Source organism: Anarhichas minor, unplaced genomic scaffold (genome assembly GCF_050575085.1).
Source record: "Anarhichas minor isolate MPS153535 unplaced genomic scaffold, ASM5057508v1 ptg000041l, whole genome shotgun sequence".
In the NCBI taxonomy this organism is placed as follows: Eukaryota; Metazoa; Chordata; class Actinopteri; order Perciformes; family Anarhichadidae; genus Anarhichas; species Anarhichas minor.
The window spans coordinates 5,820,242-5,840,806 of record NW_027466487.1 but is presented as its reverse complement, the minus strand read 5'-3'; the positions used below and the strand labels follow the sequence as shown (position 1 = coordinate 5,840,806).

The 20,565-nt window shown below is 43.3% G+C and overlaps 1 protein-coding gene and 3 non-coding genes across 4 annotated transcripts; all 4 read right to left on the bottom strand.

Moving 5' to 3' along the window:
- Positions 1–1,311: 1,311 nt before the first annotated feature.
- Positions 1,312–20,419, bottom strand: ncapd2 (non-SMC condensin I complex, subunit D2). Its single transcript, XM_076109533.1, has 32 exons — positions 20,295–20,419; positions 19,713–19,832; positions 19,553–19,628; positions 19,411–19,469; positions 19,140–19,315; positions 18,484–18,629; positions 18,095–18,222; positions 17,808–17,931; positions 17,534–17,681; positions 16,174–16,371; positions 15,955–16,089; positions 15,771–15,858; positions 14,644–14,842; positions 14,395–14,513; positions 12,964–13,158; positions 12,682–12,856; positions 11,866–11,950; positions 11,555–11,691; positions 9,984–10,116; positions 9,130–9,205; positions 8,828–9,034; positions 8,578–8,738; positions 7,471–7,582; positions 7,175–7,298; positions 6,723–6,878; positions 4,446–4,623; positions 4,250–4,344; positions 3,965–4,045; positions 2,778–2,961; positions 2,523–2,691; positions 2,297–2,425; positions 1,312–1,614 (listed from the first exon to the last, which is right to left on the bottom strand). Exons 2-32 carry the CDS (start codon positions 19,828–19,830, stop codon positions 1,532–1,534), a joined length of 4,194 nt encoding a protein of 1,397 aa, XP_075965648.1. The 5' UTR covers positions 19,831–19,832; positions 20,295–20,419; the 3' UTR covers positions 1,312–1,531.
- LOC142969725 (small nucleolar RNA U85) lies at positions 15,432–15,719 on the bottom strand. The gene has a single exon (XR_012959135.1). It is a non-coding gene; the product is annotated as a small nucleolar RNA U85 (small nucleolar RNA).
- On the bottom strand, positions 16,583–16,898 carry LOC142969727 (small nucleolar RNA U85). The gene has a single exon (XR_012959136.1). It is a non-coding gene; the product is annotated as a small nucleolar RNA U85 (small nucleolar RNA).
- Positions 18,728–19,064, bottom strand: LOC142969722 (small nucleolar RNA U85). Its single transcript, XR_012959132.1, has one exon. It is a non-coding gene; the product is annotated as a small nucleolar RNA U85 (small nucleolar RNA).
- Positions 20,420–20,565: the final 146 nt, after the last annotated feature.

Genomic DNA, 20,565 nt, shown 5'->3' with positions numbered 1-20,565 from the left:
GTACGCCGAACTGTGCTGCACAAAGCGAGGTCAGAGGGCAACAGCCAGCTAATGCCTCAATGAGATATGAACTAGGAAGGATTCACGTGTTTTACGTCAGCACATGATCTGAATTATACATTTCCTGTGTTGTATCGATGTTCCACATGCACATCAGCCTCTTTCTCCCCTTTGTCTCCGGGAGTCTTTCCCAGCATGCCTCTCTCTGTTGGGTAAGTTACAGTCCGTCAGTGCCATCTGCTCCCTGTACCCCCTGCCGCCAAATTACAACACTAGGCGCTGCACAATCCAACACACCGCCCTCAAAGTTCAGCAGCCTCTGATTATTTCAAGTAAATAAATCCCCAGCAGTCACAAATGAACGTCAGATACTGGACACTGCAATCAGGGACGATTCCCTCTTTATTTAACGCAGCTTCTTGGAGGCAAATGTTTGATGTTTTCACACCTGCACAAACGAGTTTCAGCTTTGCAAAGCATAAAGTTATAAACAGGGCAAATTTACTTTAAAATTTCACTACGCTTAGCTCCCACTGAATACATTTAACTCAAATTTGTCCTCCGATAAAACCTAAGTGCTGCTGCTATCACACTGTTAGCCTGTTGTTGGCAAGTGTCTTTACATAACGTATCAATCACACATACAGAAATGCACCCCTCTCATCTTTTCGAAGAGGACAACGTGTGGGAGAGGGAGTAGGCGAAAAGGAGAGATTAGCAATGAGGGAAGGGAGGAGGGTTAAACTACCGTGCATGTGAAGAGGAGCGCTGTAAGAGGAAAAGTAGGCAACGGAGAGTAGGAGGAGGTGGAGGATGGGAGGGAGGAAAGCACCAGCAGAGAGCGGAGGGAGACCTACAAAAGAGATTGATTACGAGAACAGAGGCGGCCAACGAGGCAACAGCAAATGTGTCACACAGAATAAGAGGGGAGGGGGGGGGGGGGGGACATGATTGTAAATAAACATGCAGCTACACTCATTGGTGAGGAGAGCTAAATTGTTTCTCGTCTGCTAAAGACTGAAATCAGATATGAAGGATCATGCTGTAAGAAAAAGGAAAGAAATTCGAGGAAAATGAAGTGGCGCAGCATGTGGGGTCGTAATACTGTCCGGGCAAGCTGTGACAACCCATTAAACACCGCTGTCCAAACACATGATACAAGCAGACATTCAATGCCGCTTGTAATGATGGCGTAAATTTACTTGACATAACCCAGCGGACACCCAAACCCTTCACACGTTTCTTTGTGTCAGCCTCTGGAGGTTTGCTCAGCGCGCAGAGGCCGCAGCTCACAATGAGACAGACAACTGCTTGAGTTCTTATCAAAACCAGGTTTATTAAAACACGTCTTGATTCTATGCGATTAGAGACGTCATCACTCTACTTTAGATTGGTGCCAAGTACCAATATCTTAAAACAAAATGTACAAAAAGATTTTAAAAAGACAAAATGCAATAAAAACTGTTAAAAATGCAAAACATCATTTCAGATAAAAGAGACAGAAATAAGACAAAACAAAGAAGAAGACAGATCAGTTTCTGAGTCGAGCTCGTCGAGATGTGCGGGCGATGGGCGTCGTCACTTTAGGGGTCTCACTCTCCGCCATTACAGCGTCTGATGAAGATGTACATGAAGATTAGAAATCGATAAAGCAAAAGCAGTCATGGAAAACATCTTTGTTCAGGAATAGTTTGAGCATTTTAACAGAAAGTATTTCAATGAATCCTAAAGATGTAATGAGGAGAATACACAAAGAAAATCTTCCCCCGATAAAAACACTATTCAAAGTCATGTACTCGCCACTTTATCTCAATTTTTCATAGATTGATTTAATCCTTTAAAGTTGTTTTCTATCAAAGCCATTAAAGAAATCCCCAGATCTTGGATTAGTGCTGCAGCAATGCACAGCTCCCTTTTAAAAGCAGCCGTCCTAAATCCTCTTAGACGCCTCGTGTGGTTCAGAGCCCAGTGCGCCAAAGACTCTGAACTTTGTTGTATTGATCTAAAGTAGATCACCGACTTCGGCCAAAATACTCAAATCCATTCTACGCATAAGACCAACAGCAGAAACGACTAGTCGATTGGGAGAGAAAATGTGCGGCCATTTTGATAATCAATTGAGAGTGTGTTGCTTCTCTCCATCTTGTGTGATTGTAACTGAATATCTTTGCGTTTGGACGGATGGTCAGACAAAATAAATGAGAATTGAATTGAATTGAATAGGCAGAAGAATCCGTAAAAGCTATTTTCACTATAAATGATTCCACTTATGGATTAATGAAGTGGCTGCACTCACCCTCTTCATCCTCCTCCTCCTCATCACTGCTGAAGGTGATCACGGGTTTCTTGGACTTGCGAGATTTCTGAGGCGTCACAAAACTGTCATCGCCGCAGCCAGAAACTGATGGCTTTGCTTGACCTGTAACTAAAATCAGAAAATGTTTTATTGTCAGAGATTTGCTTTCTTCATGTTTCTATTTGCACACAACAGGAACCCTGAATTAAAGTCTACGACCACCGACCTCTCTTCGTCCTCGCTCGGCCTCTGGAGGGCAGAGGCGTACGCGTGACCGTCTTCTCAGAGGATCCTCCTCCTTTTGGGTTCTCCTCGTCCATCTCAGGACTCTCCACATTCTCCAGCCCCCGCGTGTGAACCGCCGTCAGACGCTTCTCAAACTCATCTACCTGGGCCTGGGGACACAAAGTGGCCGTCAGTAAACACAAAGATTGCATCAAAATAAAAAATAAATAAAAAAGAATCTCCTTGTATGCAGCACCTTGAACTGGACTTTGGCTCCACGGCGGAGCTTGGCGGTGATGGAGAGCAGAGGCTGGTAGACTCCAGGCTCCGTTAACTTGTCGCTGTAACACTCCCAGCATTCCTGCAGCCTCTTAAAACCGCGCTCACACATGGACAGCAGAGACAGAGACATGGCCAAGTCGCACCACTGACGCTCCGTCCTGAGAGGGAAGCAGAACGAGAGTCCGAGGAATTAGAGACGAAACCTGATTACAAACTATGTGAAATGCATAAAAATTCTAGCTCCTCAATATAAGAACTCATTATTCATGAATGTGGCTTTGCCCTGACATTTGGACCAAATCTTATTTTCCGGGAACCTCTTGTATCTAAATTAATTTTGCCATTATGTAATAGAAAATGTCCTTCCTCAGAGTATGGGTGAAGCATGAGTCAGAGGCAGACTGCAGACTGGCCCGACTAATGGGTCCGTATACAATCCCAAACTATACGGGAAGAATGAGTGAATACAAGGTCAGAGTGGAGGTGAACGGCTCCGTGAAGGAAAGATACATTTATTGGTAAAGCACCGTTAGGGCAAATCAAAGGGATTTCTGCTTTTGCACAAAAGGAATAAAACAAAGTCCAACATAAGATTTTTTTTAAACTACAGAGCAAGATATGAATAAAATCAATTCATGTAAGATTCCAAATACTCTGAATTGATTCACAACTTCCACAAAACTTCTTTTTTCACAAAAGAACCTAGATATCGGTCGTAACGGCCAGTAATCCTACACAACAAAGGATTCATTAAAATGCTGACCTGATGTATAATAAAAACGGTTTGTTAAAAGTCTTCATTGCAAACTTAAAGTATTTTGTGAAGGGCTGAAGACTGAAATGTAAGAATTATTTGATTGCCACTAGTTATCAAAATCAGGAAGATAAAGTGTGTTGGTGGGCACAACTGTACGAGGCAGTCGGTCCATGCCCAGTGAGAGAAAGAGGAATTAGAAGTGGGGCAATGACCCTCTGTCATCTCTGAACATGTCGTGCTTCAATGGTTGATCCCTCTTCCCACACTGAAAAACACTCATTACTCACGCAGCCACCTCTGCATTTTACACAAATGAAATACTTCAAGGCAGAATCAGAAGTGAGGGAAACAAAGGAAATAAATAAATAAAAAAAAGTAGGTGAGAGGTGTGGAGATGTACTCACTTGGCAGTCCTAAAGCGCTGACACAGTTTCTCTACGAGAGACTCGGTCTGCCTTTCCTTGGTGATGTAGGAGAACAGCTGTCTGAAAACACACAGGCACACAAATACAGCATCTAAATAAAAACAGCCCCAAATAGCAAAGCTGTCAACTTTCCCCTCGAAAGCTTCTTAGACAAGTCACCATTTCTTTCCCGGGCCTGCCGAGTGCTGCTCAGAACGGTCAAATCCTCAGTGGACGAATGCAGCAAAGGGGACGAGACGGACACTGAAAGAACATGAAACTCACTTCATGATGGTGTTGAAGTCCTCAGAGGTCATGCCTCTCTCTGGGTCAGACAGGCGGCTGATGATATCTGGGAGCAGGTTGTAGATGGCATTGTCCTGATGGGCAACACCAAGAGTTAAAAACCTTCCCAATTATTCAGGCACTATTAAAAGTTATGGATGTGTGTGTGTGTGTGTGTGTGTGTGTGGACGCATACCTTGGAGGCCAGCTCGTTGAAGAAGTTCAGGGCCAGGCTGGTGATGTGAGCTTCTGGGTCAATTAGCAGCACGGCCACTTCGCTGACTTGGCCTTTCACCTTCAGCACATCTTTAAGCACCAACTGAGTCAGAACTGTCACAGCCGTCTGCCTCACTGAAGGAACCTCGTCACTGAGCCTAGAGGAGACGAGGACGTGAAATCACTGGACGATTCATTTTCTACAGCTTCGGTCCCGATGATGGCGCGAGACCTATTTTCCTCAATCAGCTGCTTACTGCGACCGATAGTGTCCGTGTGTTTGGGGGCTTTAAGGCATCAAAGACACATTATCACTCCAAAACACACATTTTAACTTGTATGTTAGAAGAAATATACATCAACGGTCATTAGGATACATCCTCTGGGAAACATGTCTGGACAAAATTTGCCAATCCATCCGGAGGATGTTGAAATATTTAACTGGTTCAGTGACATTTTGTGGCAGGAAAGGGAAATTCAGGGGATCATCAAAGTCAGTGTGTTTCAGCCTCTGGGCACCATGAATATCTAACCATTCAATCATTGAGATATTTCAGTCTGGACCAACAGTATACAGCGCTGTGGGTGGAGACAAAACATAAATAAATAAATCTTGCCACCTGCGTATTTGTTGTTTCCCAGTCAATTAAGCTTTCTGAGTTATGAGGCAGAACGCTACCGTCACAGCCTCGGCTGAATACAATGGGATTGGACATGCCGTCGCAGGGCAATATGATCGCTTTCTGAGCTCAATTTAGATTCACTCTCACCCAAAACCACAGAACAAAGAAACTCATTAACTGTTTCTCATTCATGACGGAGAGCAGGACCCCTGGCAGAGGATCAGACACTTGAACATGGAAATTCCACAAGCCAATGGAAGGAGCTTGCAACTGCGACGAAGCAGGGTAATTAATTCTTAATACGCTTATCGGGAGGCTCCAGGGGAGCAGCTCAGAAAACAGTGGAGGTGCCGTGTGTGGGAGACAATTAGGGAACGCCATGTAGCGCTTATCAGGTAAAAAACACAAGGAGGGCAATGAGGCCTTATAAATGAAGTGTTTTACACATTCAAAACAAGTCGGCATGAGCATCATCAACCATTATAATTAAAACTGCACTTCATCAAACTGAGAAACTGTAGCTTTTAAGTTGGCTATAAGGAAACAAGATAGAGAGCAGCAAGTGTTTGTAACATGAAAGCGTACCTACAGGCTGAAACCCTGTAGAACCTTTGACTTCACCCGAAATTATTCCCTTCTGCTCACCCAGCCGCTCTGTGTAATTACAACACACTCGTCATTGGTTCTAGTAACAATCTGCAACACACTAGCAATTAAGTTGTTCGTTGTCTAAAAGTACCCTCGCCTGAGGCGGTCAGAGGCTCCTCCCCAGTTCACGTGTGGGGGTGGGTTCAGGATACAAAACGTATCATTTGGTGTTTGCGAACACGGATCATCGCAAAAGTTTGTTTCTCCCATTAAAAGAAAAAAAGTTGTGATGGGAAGAGTAAACTTTTCCCATCATGTGGCTCAGTGGAGCACAGTGACAGCAGCGGCTGAGAGGAACAACACACCGAGACGTGGTGGTGGGATCCGGATGAAGTGTACAAGCTGGGGGGGGGGGGGGGGGGGGGGGGGGGGTGTTGGCTGAGATGAAACGGCACTCACAGTCTTACAGTACACCCACTCAGCTGAGTCATCAGGCGTAGCCTGTCCTTGTGTTGGGTGAACAAAAACAACAAGCGAACCTAGGGATATTGTGATGATGTCCATCTAATTAGAAGAGTCGATTAGTGTGGTGGGGATGATGATGAGCTGCTTCTGTGACAAATTCATTTTATATCACTAAGCTCATTTAAAAAGGTCGACGCCATCCGCGTTCTTTTCCAGATTTTCAAATGGAAACAGCCACTCAGTGACGTAGGTTACCAAAGTAAGCTAATCAATAAAGTTATCAATGATGTGAATAATAGCTGAGTCAACGTTAGCTGTGCTAAGTTTGGAGATAACTTTTAGTTACTGTAGGAGATACACTATCTATAGTCCATATGTACTACAACGTCATAATGCCGAAACCTACATCATGGTAAACGTTTCTGGAAGGGTTTGGGGGGGAAAATAGCATTTTCACACTAAAAAACATGATGTACTTCATCAAAACGTGAACGTTTGGATTTCAACACCACTGGGAAGCTACAGAATGATAGAACCCTAATAGACCACCCATCCTGTAATTGAACTCGTCATTACGTTACCTGGCATAGAGATTCTGAGTCCAGGGCTCCAGAATGTTTGGAAAGCGGACGGTGAGATCTCCCAGGGCTATCATGCCATTGGCCCTGACCACAGGGAGAGCGGAGCGCTCCAGCACGGTAAACATGAGACGGATGTTTTCTTCACACACCGACGGGCTGATAGAAGAGGAAGAAATCACGGCATTAAAGGTTACTTCAACAATTCAGGTCCGTTTGTTTAGAGGAAAGGTTCTGAAGAAAAGTCATATATTTAGGGTTGCAACCTACTAATATTTTCACTCTTAAAGAGTTTATCAAGTGATTCATTGTTTGCTCTACAACAGTGATACATTTCCCAAAGTTGACATGCAAACACAACAGTTCTACAATAAATCCTACTTTCACAACGGTTATAATGTTCACGTGAACTGTCCCACCTTGTACAGAGCAGCGAACAGGCAATATGTTTCTACCTTATCATCATGTACTGAGAGAGCGCCAGACAGGCAGCAGTGGTGAGCTGTGGGTGGGAGTAGCGTCCTGGGGAGCTGCAGACTCTCACCAGCAGGGGAAGGAACGCAGACAGCAGGTTCTCCTCTAGACAGACAAGATGTTTAATATATGAAAAATCTATGTTAACAACCATGAAAACATTTGGGACCAACCAAGTGTTTTATTACGAATATACAATTGAATTGCAATTCCATAGCTCCATATGCTGTCAATTCTAGTTCTTAGAGAGAACATCTCCTGCTGAGGTCTTTCTCACCAGCGAGTAATTCAGTCTCGCAGATCTTTCTGATGAGTTCAGCCTCCGTATCTTCAGCAGAGGCACCCATCAACCCCAGCTCCTCCTCCATAGCGCTCTCATTGGCTGCTTGCTGTTGGAAAAACAGAAGAGAGCTTTACCAAACAGACGGCTCCCATGATGACTTGTAGGAATATGTTGAGAGCGAAGGGGCCGAGTTGAACCACACTCTGCTGATGGTGCAGTCATTCGAATTTCGGTCTCACTGCAGCTTAATTGTGACACTAAGACAACAATACTTAAGTGATATTGTTTTAAAGTAAGAAACGCTGACAATAGGTGTGAAATGTGGCTACAATAGAGTCCAATAGTGACACGTTTTTACAGGAGAAAGGTATCAAAACTATTGAAACTCTTTTCAAATCACTCATGCCACATTTTGCATAAATAATCACTTTAAAACTCTCGTCCAAGCGGAGTAAACCATGTGACATCAGAGGTTCTGTCTTTTTTTTGGGCTCTCTGGTTACTCAGAGAAAAATAACAAAAATGTCTCAAGCTAATTAAGATTTTGTGTTCCCTGATGAGATGAACAATTATGAGCCATCACTCTGCCACAAGAATGAATCTAGTCAAACCATCCTGCTGAGACTCAGTCATTTTCACCACTGAGGGGGCTGTTTCATGTGATATCAAAGTATCTGCAAAGTACTTTTTAAAACTCCAGTATGAACTGAAATAAAGCTGAAACATATGCTAATTTCTTGATTAACAGATACATGTTTTTTGTCTATAAAATGCCATAAAATTCTCCAGAGCCCAAGGCAAAATATTACAATTGTTTTTGTCGAGGAAAAAGCCTAAAATCACAGATTCAGTCAATCACAGAAAACAGAGAAAAGCAACAAATCCTCACATTGGAGGGCCAGGAACCATCAGATTAATTAATGGTTAATCGATCAAATTCACCTTCACATTGAGCCACACAAAACTACCTAAAATCTATTAGTGAACAATCAGGTCATCTGCCATTCAGCCAATATACTACTTCCATTCAAGGGCATTGTACTGGATTGTTTTATACTCCTGTGTGTAAGTGTACTATATATTACTATACAGCCTCATTACCTTAGCTTTGCTGGAGGGAACCTTCTCCTTCTCCTGCCTCTCCTCCGTCTCTCCTCTCCTCCTCCGCAGCTCAGCGCTGACACTGCGCTCGAGGTGAGACACCTGCCAAAAAGCCACGCAGCCACACAGAGCCAACAGCTGGGCCAGACACACGCAGTTCACTGCAGGAGAGAGAGACGCACGTGGACACATGTGGTTAAGAGCATGCTGGACACGTTACACTGAGTCAATGTGGACCAACGAGACTCACCTTGTTCACTGGACTCTTGAGATCCATCTTGCATTTGGCTGGCGTCCTTATTGACGTCGCCACCTTCTGCAATCTGATCTAGTAAGAGGCGAGCGCTGCGCTGGAGCAGCCGGGAGCACAGCTGGTCAGGGGACTCGGCCAGGAAGTAGAGGAGACGGACAGCTTGCTCCATGAAGCTCTGCCAGTAAGGGTCTTCTATCACCACACCTGGAGCAGTCGGGTCAGAGGGAGAGACCAGCGTGAAGTGGGGAAGGCTAAGACGAACAAATCCCTCAACAAAGGGCACATTTGTCTGCGTTTACCTTCAGCGATGGCCTGTGTGAGGCAGGTGAAGAGCTGATGGTCCTGTGGCAGTCTGAATGGAGCACCTTTTGATTGCTGGTGGAGATAATGCAGCAGATGTTAACATCGTGTTGAAGCCCTTTTACATGTTCACGTTCACATTCAAAGCTTTGATTGAATTTGAATACATTTTAAGTAAGAAAGAAATATGAATCGAATTCATCAGATTGAATACTGTTTTACTAAACTAACTTTCTTTAATAAATATAACTCGTCGGTGTCGTCAACACACATTGCAGCGCTTGCTGTCTGTGTGCTGTAAAGAAGATCTGTCGGCGTGACATTTAACACAACGGTGTTGCCGTCTATTGTGTGTGCACGCGTGTAGTCCCGCCTGGCTGGCGGACCCCTTCACACAGATCTCAGCTGATTCTACAAATATTTCAATAGCCTACAAATAATGTTAGTGTAGTTAATCTTTATCTGCAACTGTGCAGAAAAAACTGGTTCAAACAGAATGAATAGACGTGCAAAAAAAGGCAAAAAACTAAAGTTGTGCAGCATTTGAACGTCGATTTAGAATTTGAATGCCAACGTTATGAACGAAGCTTCAAACTACTTTGGTGCAGCCCTACGTCAGTTTTTATTCCTCAAAGTTATGGTTGGAAGCAAATTCAACAAATAAAAAAAAAAACATCATGAAATACGAAGCTGATAAAACAATGTTGAGTATGTTTTTAAGGCTAAACGTTGGGTTCTAAAATCTCTACTTGTAGAAGAGAAGATTTTTGACTCAATCAACGCGCTCAGGTCAACGTGGCCCTTTGGTCATTAGGACCTGCTTAGAGGCAGATCATGACTCCTGTCTCCTTACCCTGACGTGGTCCGTGATGCTGCAGATGGTTAGAACGGCGTCTCTGGCCAGAAGAAAGTCTTCAGTCACTTTTTCTCCCAGAGCCACGGAACAAAGAGTGTCCAGATTACTGAGGACCACCTCCCTCTCTGCCCTGTTGGATTCGCATAAATACAAAAAGAGACATTTCTTAAGTATAGATTTTATATTTCCCAATGATCATATGATTATGCAAAGTGAGGTAATAACTTCTCTGCCCTACATCACCCCAGCCGCTGTGTGCTGGCCTTGCCAGTGCTAGGCTGCTGCCCAGATAATGCGTGTAGGAGGATGGGTTGGGAGAAGCACATAAGATTTAATAGGTTACGAACGCTGCCGGCTGGATGAAGAGCGGCAGCAGTGTGGGTGGACTGCAGATAGTCTCTTAACTCGCTCTCTTCCCTGCAGCTGTGGCAGTCTTTGAGGTAGATTGAGGGGGAACATTAAAAAAAAAAATATATATATATATATATTCAGTGAAATGCACTGGCAAGGAGCCTAGTTATATGGTCGTGACTTAGATTACAATGAAGAGCCGAGGCCGAGCGTGTATTCTGACTAATGAGGGGATTTGCTGAATGTCGAGTAGCTGAAGCACCAACATGTAAAAGGAAGCGCCTCTACAGAGAGGAATACTGCAGATTTTACATAGTTTAGACAACTGAACTTTAACACAAAACTACAACAATGAAACATAAAACCAATTCCTGTCCATTCTAATAAAATGCACAAGGTACTAGATACAAAGTTCTGCTGTTTGTACACGGGTTCAATAGAGTAACACTGTCACTTTAAGAAGTAATCTATTTTCACACCCACAGCGTTCAGAACGAGTTATAATGGGAATATCATTACAGTTTCCAGTGAGCCACATGTAGTCATGAGAAAAGGACTGCTCGGTGTTGCAGAAACATCACGACTCATCGTACACCTCACGAAGCTCCAGATAGATCTGTTCTCACCAGTCAACACGCCTCATCCACAGTAAACAAGGCACGAGTATCTACAGCTAATGCAACCACTAAAGTCATAATAACAGTTGTTTATGTTGCATTAATGGACTAAAAAACTGCATTTCGTTGCGCAACCCTGTGTAGCAGAATTACCGTATTCTACAACTTGGCATATTTGTTTTGATTGGCAGGCCCACCTACTCTCCTGCACTGCATAATATGTGCATAATGAGGTCAGATGACAACATTGACAATGAGAAAATGAATAAACAAGAGCTGCAATGGGATTGATCAGTTACCAGGATAGTGATCCAAATACCAGGCTGAGTGATTCAGCAGTACACTACAGGTGACTGGATTTTACATTTCCTTGGATTAAACACAGAAAAATGGATGCACTGTGACCGATTATACAACTACTGCTTAAGTTACTGAACAGTCACAGTAGGAGGGGCCGAGTTACTTTGGCCTGCACCGTTAAAGCAGAGTGGCATTTCAAGTTAAAACCTCTCATTTAGTGAACTTCTAGGACCCCTTTCTCTCTCATGGCATTAAAACATTGGTTTCTTAGGAGCGTACTGAAAGTGGTCCCCGTCTTACCGTGCAGCCATACCCAGCAGTAACACTGCAGCTCGCCTTTGTAAGCCGGAAGTTTCTCGTTTGCCGGTAAACCTCTCCCACAAGACCTGCACCACAGTAGACTGGAGATGGCTTCCACTGCCAAAGAACTCCTGCACCTGAAGAAAACACCAGAAACATGTCACCATTCTGCATACGTTTTATACAAAATACAGAAAACACAAAGTAAATGAAAGTTACACTGAACATTTTATGGCTGGTTCCTTTGAATATTCTACATAGTTGTGTACTGTAGAAATTATCCATACCAGTGTAATAAAAGTGTTACTCACTATTTCCTCAAGACACTGGATTGTTCCCAGAGATGCATCCACCATCAGTTCAGAGAGACTGTCGACCAGAGTGTGGGCTTTCAGCCTAATGGAAGACGAGAGAGCTACTTTAACAAGAGAACGCAACACAAAGATTCTGCTTGCAGCACAATAATATTACCTGTCATTTAGAGTATGTACACATAATGCAACATAGTAGAGAATCATGTGATTTCATGGCATGTTTTAACTATAGTAACTACTGTTAAGCCAGGCGCCTAAACCTGAAGCAACTTAATCAGAATCCCAACTGTCCAATTTGTAGAGCTGTACAGAATGTCATTTTTTAACATTCAAGGATTCTATTGAGGTTTTTGAATAAAGCTTTGAATGTCTATTGTCACATTTTAAGTCATCACCGTAAAAAAAAATTATATAAATGTAATTAATGGAGCGGTTAGATTGCTGCCAGATCGCCCCGTTAATGTGGGTGCGTGCCTCCCTTTGTTTTTTGACTGCAGTGAAAATGTTTTTGAAAGGCTAAAGGACAACAAATCTGGATTGAAGCAATTTCAATAAAGCTCATCTGTTGGACTTTACAACACCCTGGGGTTTTTGGAAAGGTTTGGATCACAACAGACGTAAACAATCCTATGCTAGGTTTGAACAGACATGCAAAAAAAGTAAAAGCTGCACAGCATTCAACGTTATGAATGGATCTTTTGACAGCCCTACAAATGTATATCAAAATCAATGTTGTATCAGCTGAAATCACATTAAATAGTCAATGTTGGGGCCTTTCATATCGTCATGCATGTGCGAGGTAGTTTTACACACCGGATGGTGTCTCCCTGAGGGTTTAGGTAGAGGCGCCGGTAGGCTTGAACGACGGCATCTTTAATGGCAGCGTCGGTTGACCAGACCAGAGGCAACATCTTCCTCACCCCGATGACAGAGTTGGCAATGCTGAACTCGCACACGGTCACACAAAACTGCACAGCCTCCAGGACCACTGAAACCAAACACTGCTTTTGTCAAACGTGAAAACATGTCTTTGATAAAGGATATTGAAACGCACACAGTTGAGTAGGTTTGCACTCTGATGAGTACTGCCTCTACCTGAAGTGGTTTTCCAGTAGAGCATGGCGTTAATGACAGAGATTGCTCTCTCCACCTGTAAGGCGAAGGTTTCCGTGTCTTTCAGGTACTGCACCAACATCTCTTGTTTCTTCAGCTCCCCATCCTCCTCCTCCTCGGCCTCTTTCTGGGGGGTTGGTGGTAAGTTCTGGCTGAGCTCAGAGGCGTCATCAGAGCCTGAGGAAAACACCAGGTGTTGAATAATGTAAAGTACGGTAAAAAGCAACCACACAGGAATTCAAATAAACCATTTTTACATTGCTGCTCGATTACTCAACACTTCCTGCAGCTGCAGTAATCAGGTTAAATCTATTCTCCGTGAGGCTTTTAGTGCGTATGAGGCAGCGACACAAGTCTTACATTAAAAGCACACTAAGGAATAAGCCATTAAATTCCGATCGCCTTCGCACACGAGTCTAATTTTTTGCCTTCTGCTAGTATTACAGGGCCAGAGTACCGTATTTTCCGCACTATAAGGCGCACTTAAAAGCCTTTAATTTTCTCAAAAAACGACAGTGCGCCTTGTAATCCGGAGCGCCTTATATATGGATCAATTGGTTAATTGGTTGATCCATACTGGTTGTACACGGCGCTCTGTCAAAATGTTTCAGTACGACTGGTAAACTACAAAGCCGCGGTAAACACCGGTACTGTGCTTACTCCTAGTCCAACACCACTTGTGTGTATAAAGACCCCAAAATGGCACCTTTCAAGAGACACGCTTACGACGCTATTCTATTCTATGCGCCTTATAATCCGGTGCGCCCTATATATAAAAACAGTTCTAAAATAGGCCATTCATTGAAGGTGCGCCTTATAATCCGGTGCGCTTTATAGTGCGGAAAATACGGTACATACAATGGATTAAACATATATAAAGTAAAGACTTGTTGTTGTCTAGGCTTTGTCCCCATGATGTGATCGGCTGGGGTGAATTTAGACTTTTAGAGAAAACCCTGCAAATGATGATTAAGGCCGACAGACAGCTAACATTTAGGATGTAACTTGTAATTGTGTTTTTTGCTCTCCCTGTCTGAACTGCTAGAAGATAAAAGTCTTCAAACAAAGGCTAAAATTTCAAAAGGCAGCTCAAACATTTTATGTTCATCAACTGAGTGTACTCATTTCTTTCATGTAATGACAGTGACATTTTGTAATTAAACGCATTTATCTGGCAGTGTTTTATGCTCTAAAATATATCCTCTACTCACATTCACATTTAAAAAAGACAAATATTATAGACGAGCCCGTTTTAATGATTTGAAAGTAAGCGATAATGTGAAATAAATTTCCTCCAATCGAGAGGAAATGCAAAGAACTGAATATTAAATGTGTTCAATCATGCTTCCATTAGGACTCACATCAGAGCTCTTATGATAGAAATGCATCAGGTGAACAGAGTGCAGGCTTTACCTTTGAATATCAGAGCCAGTGTGTCCATTAAAGTCTCAGGGGTGAGAGTGGACAGAGAAGCAAACATTTCAGATTCAGGGAAGCAGCCGTGGGCTCTGATACAAAGACGCACAGCATTCCTGAAGAGAGGGAATACAAAAGAAACGTCACGTATATTGTTGGCTCGTTGACAGTGTGGGAGAAATAACTCCTTGAGGTAGTGACTCTTGGTCAACTTTTACCAGGGCCAACACCGGTGATTAGCATCACCTGTATTTGTTGACACGGAGGAACTGAGCAACCTTCACTGCAGTCGCTCGGTCGTCCTCTGCCTCCTTGTCTTCCTCCACATCCCCGTCCTCTTCCTCCTCCTCCTCTGCTTCACTTGTTGGCTCCAGCTCTGCCCTGACAGTGACGAGCAGCTCAGGCTCCATGGCGGCCCACAGCTCGGATGCTTTAATTATCGCCACTGCCGGGAGGGAGAGGGAAAGGAAGATTCAAATTCAATAAGGATGACTCAGGTTAGAGCTACAAAGAAAATGAGGAGGAACAACTGACACAAAAAGGTTACAAATTAAATCAATTAGCAGCAGGAGGACAGAATGGTAAGAGAACTGCTCTTTGGATAAAAATTGAGATTCTATGTTGGGCTCTAGAGAGTCAGCATTTGATCATATTTTGTTATTGTGCCACATTATTCTTATGCTAGATACACACAGTTGTGAGCTAATAAACAAAATGTATTATAAAAAAGGAGGATGAAGTTAAGGGCTGTACAGAATAGCTTTATTCATAACGTCAACATTCAAATTCTAAATGTTGCACGACTTTTCTTGTCATTCTGTTTAAACACAGTATTTCTGCACAGTTGCAGATAATTAGGCTACACCATCAGTATCATACTATTTGTAATTGAAAGGTGGCTGCTTAGGATGGTTTCTGACTCCAAACATTTCATTAACTTCAGAAGCAAACTGTCAAAGTTAAATGAAAAAAAGGTGTGAAAATGTAAACATTCAAATCAAATTAGGGTTTTAAACAAATGAGTTTCTGAACTTGACCCTCAGATTACCAAAGAAGCAACTCACAGCTGACTGAACATTGGAGAGAGCTGGGTGAGCTCCTTGCCTCTCACACATGTACACACACTGTCGGCTTCATACCCGTGATTACTCCTCTGTAACTTTAAAAAGGACTAATTAGGGTTGAGCCAAGTCACTGTAGGCAGGCCCTTACAGCAGAGCAGGAACGCTCCTCTGCTCTGCCAAGATTACCTGCCAATAGAGGCAAGAAGAACCCAGCTCTCACTCAGTAAGCTCGTATTCGCCTTGGTCTCATCACAGGGCGACATGTCACAGAGCATAAAGACAAATAAACTTCTCTGGGTTCAACCTTACCGGGTGCTTTCCCCTCCAGTTTCTCTTTAATCTCTCTCAGTTTAGTCGTCTCTTTCTCCAGCGGTTTCTTCAGATCGGCACTGCTAAGCTGAAGAAGAGACGAGAACATATTTCAGTGAGATTGTGAAATCTGAAAAAGAAGAAGCTTTTCTGGGTTATCATTAATCGTGTTGCTTCTAGTGACCTTGCAGCTATAGGGGTTGTGTGCGATGAATGCTGCCAACAGCTGGATAGCACTCTTCACCGCATTTATAGATTTGTCCATCAGTCGCCCCACAGCCAGCTCCATCACCTCACTGTACTTACACAGGGGCAGTGCCTAAACACAAAGATTGTGATCATTACCAAGTGGAGCATTTAACAACATGCATTTACAGATACTCAGTAAGAGAATGAAACATACTTTGCTGTTGACTATGCGTGCGTAGACCTGCAACACACGTGCCCTGACATGGGAATGCGTGTCGTGCAGATGTTCCTGCAGCGTGTCAAAGAAGCGGTCGCGGTCGGCTTTACCGGACTCGTCGAGCCCGTCACCACACAGGACCCGCACAAGGATCTCCCCCAGCACCTCACACACAGCGACGCGCATTGTGTGGCTCTGGAAAACAGTAGGAAACAGGGAATAAGTCTGCTTCTAAATCGTGTGTCAGTAACATAATTATATTCATCATTGACTCTTTAGTGGGGATTTCTGTATCTTGGTGTTTCGTGGCAAATCTTGCAAGAATGATGCATTAAAACTACTTGAGTGAATTAAATTGACTCGAGTATATAAACATTACTTTGTCTCGAGTTGAGTTTCTGAACTCTGCCCTCAGATTACCAAAGAAGCAACTCATTGCTACCTGAACAGCAAAGAGAGCTGGGTGAACTCCTTGCCTCTTACACATGCGCGCGCACACAGACACACACACACACAACAAACACACTGTCGGCTTCATCCCAGCAATTACTCTGCTGTGACTTTAGAGGAATAATTTGGGTTGAGCCAAGTCACTGTAGGCAGGCCCTTACAGCAGAGCAGGAATGCTCCTCTGCACTGCCAAGATTACCTGCCAATAAAAAGCAAGAAGAACCCAGCTCTCCTTCAGTAAGCTCGTATTCGCCTTGGTCTCATCACTGGGCAACATGTCAACTGAACAGGAGGAAAAATAAACATAAGCTATGTGTGGAAGGGACTCTGAAGAATCGCAGAGTTTGTGCTTTTTCTTCTGGTTTCTTGTGCCAGTATGGCAACACTCATCAAGTCCTCAATGGTGGGTGATGCATTGTGCCACTATAACAGCAAACATTGCACCCGAGCAACAGAACTTATAGACCAAGTAAAACGGCAGAAATTCACACATTATTTTCCTTTCGAGAGTCACATCATAGTGAACGCAAACTCGAACATGGAGACTATCTTAAATGTAATTGATGTCGTCATGTGTGAAAATATTACTATAAGTGGTCTGTCACTCTGTGAAGCCAGTGTAGCACATTACTGTTGACATCGGGCTAACATTACTGTACAAGCTAATCACAACAAAGGATAATTAAATTTAATTACAGCTCAGTCATCCTCAGACTGGCAAACTACACAAACCTTTACACAGAAAGTCTTGAAGGGCACAAAGAGCAGTGTTTGTAGGGAATGGGAGGTCCCAACATCATTATTATTATATACACGTTCATGTCATATAATTGTCACAGCAAACTCCTATTAATACTCCTGTAATGATTCAATGTTAGCAGGATGAACATGTTCAGGTATTCAGTACCTCTCCTTCCAGGTGTGTGATGAGCACACTAATGTTGGGGATCATTAATTCAGGCACCAGGGCGCCGAGTTCTGCAATGAAGGAAGAAAAAGCTTTGACCCCCGACGCCTCTCTAGCCAGCTCCTCACTTGACCTCTGACCAATCTCCCTGAAGGAATGGGGTAAAAGAAAGGTATGAATTTCCAAACATGATTATTTGCAACCAAAGATTAGATCAGATTAACGAGGATTATTTGTTGTAAACTCAATATGCACAGAAATTATGCGTACTGACCTTATAACTTCTCCTATGATCGCTCTGACTCCATACTCTGTGCTCCACACAGACACGGCCTGAGCAAACACGGACGACAACTGCTCAAAGTGTTGCAGCAACTGGATCACCTTTACACTTGCACCTGTAAGAGTTAAGACAGGGTATAAACTAACATCTAAATGTATGCTGAATAGCAATAGATATTGTAATGATTTATTATACATATTTATGAAACTGAACGGGTTGACATGCTCCCTCAGTTATAACCATCGCTCACAATTTCAGCATTTGACTGCGAGACTAACCCAGAAGGTGGTTGTACTTCTTGATTAGCACTCCCAGTAGATGGATTATACAATCTCTGGTGGGTTTGCTCTTGACATGGCTGATGGTTGGGTTCTCAAGTAGTTTATAGCAACAGCAGGTCACACAACTAAGAGAAGAAAGGGACAAAACAAAGAATACAAAAGTTTGTTCATGTTGACATTAAATTAAGCAACTGAACACGACCATCTAACCTTTTTAGGTTTGGTGCGACAGTGTCAAGAAAAGGTCATTTTCATATACGCTCCAATGTTATCAGTGCCAGGTAAAGATTCTAAGAAGAAAGTAGTAAATGACACCAACTAACTGAATAAAGACAGCTAAGTCTGACAGTGTACTCTTGCCCAGAGCTCCCAAATCAGCTGGGTACCTGATGAACTCTTCCTCTACCAGGGAGAGGCTCCAGAGGGAACGGATGTCCAGCTGGAGGAGCTGGACGAGGGCCTGCAGAACCTTCTCCCTCTCGCTGTCCCATTGGAGCAGTCCTTCTCCGCCGCCTTTGCCCTTTTTACCACCCTGTGTAAGACAGACAAAACCTGTTGAGCCAAACAGATACTCAACTCAAAAGCTACACAAACAATAAAATTGACCATTGAAGTTAACGTTCATTATATGCCCTCAGGTTACCAAAGAATGTAGTTCATTATTGCCAAACCAACTATAGATTATAGCTTCTTGCCAGCTGATACATATACATTCATACAGCAACACAAACACACACAGAGACAAACAAACATCCGCACATTGTCTGACATCTCCTACCTGACCCGTCCCATTGCTCTTGGGGGGTCCGAGGTTATCGAAGATGACAAGTTAACTGTGGTTGGGCCCTTACAGTAGTGCAATAAAACTCCACCACACCACCAAGATTACCCATCTAACAGCAGGCTAGAAGCAACAATCTCTTGGTCTGACCGGATCATCAAACTTGCCACGATATCATCATGCGGGCATTTAAAATTGTTTAACATATCAAAAATGACCAGTCATAGACACTGGCAAAGTGTATTTCTATTATACCCATACCTTCCCAGGTGCCATGACAATACTCTGTCTGTAGGAGTCACTCTCAAAGGTCTCTGTGAGTTTGCAGAGCAGGTAGACACTCATTTTAACTGCATTAAGATTCTCTTTGCGCTCTGCAGCTGGGAAGGAGGTGGACACGAGAAGCGCTGGCAGGGAAGCAGCCAAGCCATTAACCACTGAGGGGGAAAAAAAACAGACAAAATGTTATCACTTCATATCACAGTTGTATTGTTTATTGAAATGCAGAAACATGGGGAAAAAAAGCTCTAACCTTGTATTAGTAACTCCAAAGTATCCTCTTTCACACCCAGATCCACTGAGCGGCATTGCCTTAAAATAGAAAACAGCAGTTTTGTACCCATGCCGTTCTTAACAACAATAACCATAGCCGGCTATATATTATCACTGCTTACTGTAGCACGCTGTAGCCTATGTCAAAGTTTTCCAATATACACATGGGCCCCTGGCTTCTCAATGCAGCCTTAAATTCTGTGTGGAAGAGAGAGACAGAAACCGGTCACAAACACACCAGCCCCATTGAGAACATCTCCACAACGTGAACCAGCTACTTACTGCTGAGATGGGGCGGCAGCTGTTTTGGGGACACCACATCCTGAACGACGTACTGGTTGATCCCCCCACTCTTCACCAGGTCGCCCACGCACACGGGCACAAAAAAGTCCCACGACATCCCTGAGTCAAGAACAAACAAAGAAACATTACATTAGATTTTTAGCATTGCAGTTCCAATGCATCATTGACCTGTAGCGTTAACTACATAAGTTAGCTAGTTAGCCAAGTAACGTTAGCATTTTCGATCACCATAACAACAACTCAATATTTCAGTTACCTCTTACCGTGAAGCTACATTTCACGACTTAATTCTAACCTGCCAGCTAATATTATTCAATATGACTGATTTAGAACAAGTGAGATCGTATTTCTATCATGCAAACATTACTGGTTTGTTGTGAATCAAGCTAGACAGACAAACAACTAACTTAGCGCTACTGCCAGCAAAGATAGCATGCTAGCTAGCTGCTAACTGCGTAGCATCACTTGTTGGTTGTAACTTTCTTTTTTTTTAACTGAAAGGAGTGCAGCTACACTTAGCTAACAACTCTGTTTTTAATAAGTTACAAAGATAACGCTCACCTGAGAAGGCTGCAGTCCCTCTATCCACGATGACGATCCTCTGAAGACTAACGTGTGGTCTGCTCTCTCCGCCGCTCACGAGCTGTTTGAATCCGCAATTTTTCAAACTTTATTTGGATATCGCGCCAAAGCGGTGAAGTTCTGACGTCACACGTTGCCAGCGCGTTTTTACGCAGCACCGCCACCTACAGGATGACTATGGCCACTACAACACGATGGAGGCAGACTATTGGATATAAATCACAGAAAAAGGACCACAAAGGCACGTGTT

Coding starts and splice junctions, on each gene's coding strand:
- ncapd2 (XM_076109533.1), bottom strand. CDS start 19,830: ATGTCGTGGGACTTTTTTGTGCCCGTGTGCGTGGGCGACCTGGTGAAG. Junction 14,843..15,770: donor ACTGGAGGGGAAAGCACCCG/GTAAGGTTGAAC, acceptor CCCTCCCGGCAG/TGGCGATAATTAAAGCATCC. Junction 9,035..9,129: donor CACACAGGCCATCGCTGAAG/GTAAACGCAGAC, acceptor CGACTGCTCCAG/GTGTGGTGATAGAAGACCCT.